The following is a 10,275-nucleotide window of genomic DNA, read 5'->3' as shown; positions in this document are numbered from 1 at the left end:
CTGATACCACGGCCTCGGGGTGGCATGATATCCCCACGTACTTGGGGTGGCACGATACCACGGCTTCGGGGCCTTCCAGGTGGAGGGATCGGCCCAGGGCCTTCCAGGTCGTCGACCGATCGCCACCCAACAGCCGGTTTCGATACAGCTGTTAAACAAAAAAACGTAGACCTTAAGCGAGTGAATTCTTTGACGATGCCAATGATGTTTATTTCCCAATCCTTTCAAGAGCCGGGAGTGGATTTTTTCAAAGGCTCCAACAAACAGGTTTTTAATATATCCGAAGCTCAATCCGCCCATCCCATAGAAAACGGGTCATTGCCAGTTCAAGATTAACCCTTTGGCGCCAGTAATTCTCGGAGAAATTTCGAACGGGGCCTCTTCTCTCTAGAAGGTTAGGTATTCAAGGCGAGGAGGATGGCTTCCAACTAGATTGTCAAAAGAATGGTGCATTTTTGGGGGATTTCTAGAAAGAGCGGGAAATTTTGCTTGACAATAGACACTAGAAAATGGCGGGAAAACTCGGCAAAATAAAATTATAAGCAAAGTTTGTTCTGTAAGAAATTTTCTCCAAACATTTAAGACGATTTTAAACATACTTATATCGTCTATAAAATTACATCGTTCAATTAGTACGCTTAATGAATTGATAATTATTTTCCATAACCGACAAACGTTGAAAAACATTCCGGTCAATTAAAACATTAAATTGGTTTTCATTTCGCATTTGTCATAAATTTAATTCTGCGGGGTAATGATGGAAAACCATTACACAGGCGTTCATAGGAAATACATTGGATTGAATGTAGTTTTAGCTCGTTGTCTCTCTCGTAGGAACTAACCTTTCATGGATTGAATAACTAAAGTTTATAGAAAAAAACAACAACTTAATTATTGTATAAGTGAAGATCATTAAACTCCCAGTTTATTTTTATTCTACGCGACAGAGATTTTAAACACTTTTATAGTGTCTATAAAATTAAATGGTTCAATTATTAACCCTTATTGACTCTCTTACCATAACTTTCGATCAGGTCAATTAAAACTTTTGTCGCGAAATTAATAACAAGCTTATCTCGCCTTAGGCTAAGCTTAATTCTAAGACTTGGCAACTTCACTGGGTTGTAAGTTGACGAAAATCGCAAAATAATTCTCCGGAGCTTCTTTTCTGGAACCTTTTCTCAAAAAATATAAATAAGTCTGTCTTTGTCATAATTTTCAAACCACGAAAATTTATGATTTTCGTAATATACGGTTTAATTCAGAAGAAAAAATTGTTTGTATTTAGGCCTAACTTGACATGTAACTAACAATTGTAACAATACACTTTGAGGCGAAACCTTAAGCAATATTTAGGGTGGCCCTTAAAAGGGCCTTTTTTTGTATACAGTTTAAAATGTCATGTCCAGGACCGTCGATCGAATCCAAAATTAGTCTATATAATGGACTCTTATTTTTGGCTTTGGGGGACAATAACGGCCCATAAAAAATATTTCCTTCGGATACGGGCCCGTTCCTTCTTCTCTTTCGCCTTCTGCTCCATCTTCTTCCTTTCCTCCCTTACTTCGTCGAAAGAATCCCAGTCCACCTGGACCTCAGCATCCCTCATTAACGGGTTTGCGGTGTTTGCCCTTAATAGTCTCAGTTCCTCCCTTAACTTTCGGACCTCGTCCCGAAGTTTCATCTCCATGGTCCTCTCATCGGCGCTTGGCAGAGACATTTTCAGCTTTCCAGAGAAATGCGAATAATGATGCTCCTTATGGGTTTGAAACTCAATATGTAGGTTCCCAATTCTTCCCCCGCGCCTACCCCTCCAATTTTGTAAAGCCAACGAGTTTGGTCGAGGTAAAAACGCGGGAAACGCTCCCTAGATGCTAAACAAGTCACGCAAGTTAGGATTTTCGTATTTGCTAGGTGTGGTTGGGGGTGGGAGTGCATTATTCTACAGGGCCGGTAGGCCCTTGTTAGATATGACTTGATACCGTTTTGTAACGTTAAAGTAATATTCACCCGCTTTTGCTAATTTCCTATGGAGATTAACATGTGTTTTTCGTGATTTTTCCCCACCGATAACTTAAAAACTACAGCGAAGATACTTTTCGGAATTATCTTAAATTAACAATTAAGTATTCAGGGTGTGTTATCAGCCAGTTTGATCAAAACAATTAAGTCTAAGTATGTTAATTTTAGTTAATTACTGAAGTACAGCTTTGACCATCGTGATTGGACATAATAATTAGCTAGATCTTTTGGAAAACTCAGTGTTATTGCGTATCTGTAGTGTGGTGGTTATCACGCCCGCTTCACACGCGGAAGGTCCCAGGTTCGAGCCCTGGTAGATACATGTATTGACTATCGTGATTGGACATAAGAATTAGCTAGATCTCTTGGAAAACTCAATGTTATTACGTATCTGTAGTGTAGTGGTTATCACGTCCGCTTTACACGCGGAAGGTCCCAGGTTCAAGCCCTGGTAGATACATGTTTAGACCATCGTGATTGGGCGCTTGAATTAGCTAGAGCTCTTGGAAAACTCAGTATTACCACGTTTCTATGGTGTAGTGGTTATCACGTCCGCTTCACACACGGAAAGTCCCAGGTTCGAGCCCAGGTAGATACATGTTTTAACCATCGTGATTAGACATAATAATTAGTTAGATCTCTTGGAAAACTTAGACTTACCACGTGTCTGTGGTGTAGTGGTTATAATAAATATTTAACAATTATTTCACTTCACTTGGTTTAATAATGTGACATAGGTAGCATACTTTTTCCCTACTTTTAAAACCATTAAACTAAGTAATATTAGAAGTTCAACAGATTGTCAAAAAAGGATGTTAAAAGCCACTGTAAATGGTGCTTAAATTCTTCCTTAATACTTCCAAATAATATTAGTAAATGGCGTGAATTGATCATAGAAATGGGGTTAAAGTACACCCTAAATGATGTCTTTTTTGGCACTGGAAAAAACAGCATATATGGTGTTTGAATGCACCATTATATTTTAGAGTGCAAATGTATGACGGTAAAGCAAACATAATTATTCAAAATTTAATTACATTAAGACTGAAGTGACAGATATTATATAAAAACGTCTTGGTTTGGACCAAGGCCGAAAAAACAAACGATATGTGTGAGGTTTATCAATTGACTGAAGTTTCAGATATTGAAATTTTTTTCTAGTTATTTTTATCCACTCAATCCTTAATCAATATTTAATTCAATCAACTGATTTTACTGTTAATCGATCTAGTCCCTCTAAATTAAATGGAAAAATTACATATCTACGCTTTTTCAAGAACAATTAATTTCATGATAAAATGTTTTCGGAAAATGTAATTGTTCTTGAAAAAGCGTAGATATGTAATTTTTTCATTTAATTTAGAGGGACTAGATCGATTAACAGTAAAATCAGTTGATTGAATTAAATATTGATTAAGGATTGAGTGGATAAAAATAACTAGAAAAAAATTTCAGAATCTGAAACTTCAGTCAATTGATAAACCTCACACATATCGTTTGTTTTTTCGGCCTTGGTCCAAACCAAGACGTTTTTATATAATAACTAAATATGTTCTCACGTTTTCTAACTCAATATGGCCCACCGATTGGGGTACAATACTTTCTTGCGCTACCTAGCTAAAAAATATATATTTTAATGTATTCAACCACCACATTTAAAACACAAACACACGTAACATTATGAACTGTACTTCTATCAATCACGCTTTATGCTATGACGTAATGTAACTACCAATTGTAACAATACACTTTGAGGCGAAACCTTAAGCAATATTTAGGATGGCCCTTAAAAGGGCCTTTTTTGGTATACAGTTTAAAATGTCATGTCCAGGACTGTCGATCGAATCTTAAAATCCAAGCAAATGCTTTTGCGAATTCAGGGTAAAAGACATATCGTCTGGTAGTTCTGGATATCCAGATTTGGGTTCAACCAAAGTTAGACATTGAGAATCTAACGCTAAAGATTCTGGAACTTAGGAAGATTCGGCCTTCTTTTTTTTCGGTGGGCTGCCTACGTCATCAGAAGAATCTACAGATTCTGAATGATTTGTTGATAATTGTAATTCCGTTGCTGGAATGATGTCTACTCCAAATAAAGAATTATCTGAAGTAATCGTCATTTCAGAATAGGAATTACTATTATTAAAAAAAGATTCAGAATCATTCGATTCACTGGAGACTGAAGGTGCCTCCCCCAAGGACTCAGAATTCTCGAAAATTCTTTGAACGACCACCCCCTCCCAAATTTCTTCAGGTTCGGGTGTGCAAGCATTAGTTTCTAATGGCACTAGATCATCACGATAGGCGCAATAGATCTTTTTTAGGTCAGAAGCCATTACTTCTTCCAAAGTCATATTACACAATCCACTGATCGAGATGACTTTAATCGTGCTAAAGACTCTGCGTTCAATGAAAAAAACATCAGCTTGAATTTTACTCAGAGGATGCACGAAAAAGGCAGCTATTCTCAAAGATTGGAAAGTGCTAAATGAATCTCATCGCCTAGTTTCCTCACGAGGCGACTCTAGGTTTCCGTCCGCATCTCCGAGGAAAGAGTAAGGTACTTCAACTAGCCGTATGATTGGTCAGCTACAAATATAAGCCGATATATGGGTTAGAGGATTGGGGGGGGACGAAGATAGGGGAAGTGGAGAGAGCATTAAAAGAATTCCGCAAATTTTTCCTAGAAAAAAGAGGTTCTTAAACTGTTCTTGAAAGGCTGTTTTAAGGGCCATATTTACTTTTTGAGGAAAAATAAAAGGTTTCCAAAACAAATGTATTGAAATCTTGCACACTGAAATCACACACACACCTATATTAAATTAAGCCCATATGCCTACCTCGGATAACATAAAAACAGGTAGCTCTCCCAGATCAACGAAAATGTCTTAATTAAAGTTGGGAGTGGTTACTCCCTCGGTTCTGTCACGTAGAAGAAAAAGAAACTGGGAGTTTAATAATCTTTACTTATACAATAATTAAGTTATTGTTTTTTCTATAAACTTTAGTTAGTCAATCCATGAAAGGTAAATTCCTACTAGAGAAACAACGCGCTGAAACTACATTCAATGAAAATGTATTTCCTATGAACGCCTGTGTAATGGTTTTCCATCATTACCCCGCAGAATTAAATTTATGACAAATGCGAAATGAAAACCAATTGAAAGTTTTAATTGACATGAAGTTTTTCATCGTTTGATGGTTATGGTAAATTATTATGAGTTAATAAGGACTACTAATTGAAGGATGTAATTTTATAGACGCTGTAAGTATGTTTAAAATCGCCTTAAATGTTTGGAGAAAATTTCTTACAGAAGAAACTTTGGTTATAATTTTATTTTGCAAAGTTTTCCCGCCATTTTCTAGTGTCTATTGTCAAGCAAAATTTCCCGCTCTTTCTAGAAATCCTTATAAAATGCACCATTCTTTTGACAATCTAGTTGGAAGCCATCCACCTGGCCTTGATGACGCTGTTATTCGCTTCGCGCCAAAATACCTAACCTTCTAGAGAGAAAAGGCCCCTTTCGAACTTTCTCGGGGAATTACTGGCGCCAAATAGTTAATCTTGAACTGGCAATGACCTGTTTTCAATGGGATGGGCGGATTGAGCTTGTCAATCGTAGATTTTTCCTATCCACGGAAAAGTTCGATTTTCCCCGTGAAACGTTTACAGCTTCGTGTTATAGATTTCAATTCCAGCCTATGGCTTTTATAAATTTTGAAAAATAAAAACAAAATAATTTCAGGAACCTTAATTAGGGATAATGTTTTTAAAACTTATAGCCCTCTAGTTGGCGTTTTCAATCCTATGTATTTCCTATGAGCGCCTGTAGAATGATTTGTCCCCAGTACACCGGAGCTTTAAATTGGAGGAAAAAATAATTAACCTTCTAATAAAACGCCTATTTTTCCATATTTTCTTTTTTTCTTTTTCGAGATTAGTATGCCTTAATGCATTTTGACTGCACATTCGTATAGATTATAAAGTTTTGTTTTAAATCTTTGTAACTCAAAGTAGAAATACTAAATTTTGGAAAATAAACGATACAATACGAATTACTGCCGACCAAGAGTCTAATAGATGTTATCTCTAAAATGAACTCTTGGTCTTTCCTCTTTTGACGCGTGTTGGGCGGGCAGCTCGACCTTTCAACGGATTTTCCCAATTACGGAAAAATTTCGCTTTCTTAAGCCTCGCTTCTCCTACATTTTAATTCAGATATTGAGAGTATATAACTCTCAAGATTTACGTTCATTAAATTAATGACACCTTTATTATTATTATTATTATTATTATTTGCAATCTTTAGCGAGTTATAAGAGTTTTTAATCCGATTTGAACCCACGTGTTCTTCTGTGGGCGCCTGAAGGTTGCTTTATCCTCACTACACCGTGCCTTGAATTATAAGGAAGCATTTCTTTACGTATCAATAAACCGCAACTTTTTATGAATTTGATAATTAAGTGTGACTAAACGAAATCTTAAATGAATAATTGACATATATTTAGATTTTGAACGAAATATAAAAAGCGCTTTTGAAAGCCTTTTAAAAATACTCTCGAACGGACAAAAATACACAAACGTTTGTAGAATTATTTCGCCAAAAAATTACAAGTAGGCATAAAATTATTTAATTGCACAATAAAATAAAATGTATAGTGAACTTAAACTAACCACCAGTACTTTTGTCTTCCCACCCTTTTTTGAAATAACCTATAAATTGTTATTACAAAATGTTTTGCATTTTGTGTATTGTTTTCTATTAAAATTATTTTAAGCTTATGTAAAGGAAAGATTTGGTGGTTAAGAAATGGAACCATAAAGCTTCCCTGGAACTGATTTTCGATCTAATTATGATGAACTAAATCGAAATGTTCATGGAGAAGCCGCTTCGGTTGGAAAATAGTAAAGACCCACGCCGTCACTGGCTCACTCTCCAGATTTTCCATCCTCCTTATTGGTCGAAAAAAACGGATTTCAAGTCGTTTAAAACCTATAAATAGTACTCGGCGCTCTCCTATGACCATTCTCTTCTCTTGCGATTTCTCCCTCCGAGACAAGTTACTTTCAAAGCCTTTTTAAAAAATTGATCATCCCAGTTTTTTTAAGACTTTAAGTTCCTCGACAGTGTTTGAACTGTTTCAAAACAGCTTTTTTCAAAGCTTAAATTCAAGTTCAACTTGAATTAGTGTACATCGTGTACGTTTTAGGTTTTTAAAAACTTAAATTTTATTTTTTGTGAAAGTCCGCGAACCCGTGTTATTTTCAAGTTTTTTTTTATTAAACTTGAAGTTAGTTTTAAACGCGCAAACTCCACGTAATTTTTAAGTTTACTTTACAACTCGAGTTTTTGGTTTGAGAAAGTCCGCGAACTTCGAGTGATTTTCAAGTTTTTTTAAACCTGAATTTTTTTTAAGCGCGCGAGCTCGGCGTAATTTTTAAGTTTCTCAAACTTGAATTTTTGAGAAAGCACCTCTTTTTGGACGTTTTTGGAGCCAACATATTTGAAGGTAAGCGAATTTCATTATATTTTTATTCAATTAAACACGTTCAAGATTGGTTTTGAATTTCTTAAGTGGCTATCCCCTTGACTTTATTACCTATAATTTATTTGACCTAAAATTTTTGATGCGATCTACGCGATCTACGCGATATACGAGGGGCTATCCACATTAATTATGTTTTGGAAATTCTTTAGTAGTTATTCCCTAGTCTATATTCCGTGGTATTATTTATTTAACCTAATCTAGGCGATATACGAGGGGCTATCCACTTTAAGGATGTCTTGGAAATTCTTTAGTAGTTCTTTCCTAGTCTATATTCCGTAGTATTATATATTTAACCTAATATAGGCGATATACGAGGGGCTATCCACTTTAAGGATGTCTTGGAAATTCTCTAGTAGCTATCCCATAGACTATAATTATATTTTGAATTTAACCTTCATTAACTTTTTGATACAATGCACGTGATAGACGAGGGGCTCGGTTTTAGAACTTTTAGAGTATGTTTTATTTGACCCAAAATACGCGAAAACCAAGGATTATCTATCCTCAAGATGTTTTGAAATTTCTTTAAGGGAGGGGTGAAATGGAAAATTTAGTGATTTTAGCGATTATTTCATAGCGAAACATCCTTGAAATAATTCTGAGTGGGAAATAGATTGCCATAAACTAAATTTATCGTATAATTAAAGAGGCTGTGAAGCCAATTTACTTTAATACATTATCGTACATAAATGAAATAATAACAGTAATCAGAATAACAATATCCTCTTTTTTACCCACTGTCGGGAGATATTTTGAAATTTCATCAGTGCATATCCCCTCGCGCATATTCCATGGTCTTTCTTAAATTTTTGAAAATAAACTATGCAATATACGAGCCTTTATGCACTTTAGGGAGGTGTTTTGAAATTTCTCTAGTGGATATCCCCTTCAGTATATTGCCATAGTCTTTTTTATGTAATATTTCACTTACCATCCATTATCCTTTTTTCGGGATCTATTTTGAAATCTCTTTAGTGGATATACCCTCGCGCATATGGAAGGAAAACGGCCGCGGACTAGTGGTAGAATTGAGCGCATGAAATCGAGCCCATCGATAGCGAAGCGATGGTCTCTTAGGAGCAAAGAATACCTTGTATTTAGAAAAAAATTGGTGCAAATGGTGGTTAAAGACCACGCGCCATTCCTCACAGTGGAGATGGGGGGGCTTTAGGGATGTATGCCATACGCTGAATCCCCAATGTCGTGATGTCTCAAGAAGGACACTTGTTCGGGATTTGGACTCCCAGGCCAACCATCTTCAACCGTCGGTAAAGGTAGGCTATTTGACTAAATTTTGGAATTTTATTATGGATTTTAAAAAATAAAATCGTTACAGGAGATGTTGAGGAATATTGCCAGTCAAGAAATCCATGAAACTCTTGACATATGGAGTAGTAGAACCAGGGATTCCTTCTTGGGTCTACGATGCCAATTCATCGATGAAGATTGGTATTTCCGAAACCATCTGGTCGGCTTTAGTCATTTTCCGGAGAAGCATACCGGAGAGGCCATCAGCAAGAAATTGAAGGAGATGAGCGAGGAGGCAGGATATGAACGTCACAAAGTAAATATAGCTCTCTTGACATTGATATTTTGAAAAGTATGTCCAACTTTGACAAGGTTTATGCTTTCCATGCAAGGTCTTCTGCGTTTGTGCGGACAACGCGGCGAACATATCCCTAGCCTTGAATATGGATAAAGTTTTTAACGATCCGTGGCCCACAAACCTAACATTAGTTAGGGCGAATGAGATTGAGTCTGAGAGTGAGGATGAAATTGTAGTTCTTGATCAAGGTAGTAATTTTATTTTTTTGCACTATGATAGTTTTCTCCGTCACTAATGGCTGCATTCCCAAAACAGGCTTAAATGGCGCGATGGGTTGGGATGCAACCTCTCAGGCTTCCGACGATTCAGAAGATGTAGTCTTTTTGACCGCGGATTCAAGAAAAAAATGCGTCGCCCATAGCCTACAATTAGTTGTGAATGGCGCACTAAGAAACTGCAGAAGATCACAACGCATGGTCAAAAAAGTCAACGAGTGGATCACATGGCTTCGCCGTTCACCGAAATGGACCGCTTCATTTAAGTCACGATCGCCGGGAGGACGAGACCTGAAGCAGGATGGTGGTGTTCGATGGAACTCCGTTTTTATGGCTATAGAACGATTAATAGAGGTATATTGTGTTTAATGAAAGTGTGACGTAACATATTTAATATAATTGTTTTCTTTTTCTTTTCAAAAGCCTGGCATGATTGAAGCTTTAAGAGCTACAATACTACTGGCAAAGTCGGACCGAAATGGCCCTGACCATCTGACTTTGCCCAGTGAAAATGATATTTATATCCTAAAAGATATGTTGGCTCTTCTTCGTCCGTTTAAGTGGTCGACTGACCTCTTCCAATCGCAGGCCCCCGTGGCATCCAAAATGATTCCAACCCTGCTGGGAGTATTTCAGCAAGTAAGGGAAATAAGGAGTCCTTACTTGCATAAAATACAATCTGAGCTCTTGAAGCTCATGGCTAAGAGATTCGAGGAAGAAGTGTCGGATAGCGATTACGTCCTAGGGAGCTTCATCCAGGAATAAAAGCTTCAGTTTTTGATGGTAAGGTGTAAACATTCTAAATTTACATAGCAACAATTGAATTTATTATTTTCTTTTAAAAGGGCCTTTCCAAAATCCTGAATGGATAGATGATTATCC

The 10,275-nt window shown here is 36.7% G+C and overlaps 1 protein-coding gene and 2 non-coding genes across 3 annotated transcripts; all 3 read left to right on the top strand.

Moving 5' to 3' along the window:
* The first annotated feature begins 2,271 nt into the window (after window positions 1–2,271).
* Window positions 2,272–2,344, top strand: TRNAV-CAC (transfer RNA valine (anticodon CAC)). The gene has a single exon. It is a non-coding gene; the product is annotated as a tRNA-Val (tRNA).
* A 65-nt stretch (window positions 2,345–2,409) lies between these two features.
* Window positions 2,410–2,482, top strand: TRNAV-UAC (transfer RNA valine (anticodon UAC)). Its single transcript has one exon. It is a non-coding gene; the product is annotated as a tRNA-Val (tRNA).
* A 6,429-nt stretch (window positions 2,483–8,911) lies between these two features.
* LOC149667289 (uncharacterized) lies at window positions 8,912–10,158 on the top strand. Its single transcript, XM_089841417.1, has 4 exons — window positions 8,912–9,136; window positions 9,213–9,336; window positions 9,398–9,747; window positions 9,817–10,158. Exons 1-4 carry the CDS (start codon window positions 8,912–8,914, stop codon window positions 10,156–10,158), a joined length of 1,041 nt encoding a protein of 346 aa, XP_089697543.1.
* The last annotated feature ends 117 nt before the right edge of the window (window positions 10,159–10,275 follow it).

This window comes from Phalangium opilio, unplaced genomic scaffold (genome assembly GCF_054372755.1).
Source record: "Phalangium opilio isolate 3A_F unplaced genomic scaffold, DU_Popi_V2 ptg000059l_1, whole genome shotgun sequence".
NCBI lineage: Eukaryota > Metazoa > Arthropoda > Arachnida > Opiliones > Phalangiidae > Phalangium > Phalangium opilio.
This window is presented reverse-complemented; position numbering and strand designations above follow the sequence as displayed.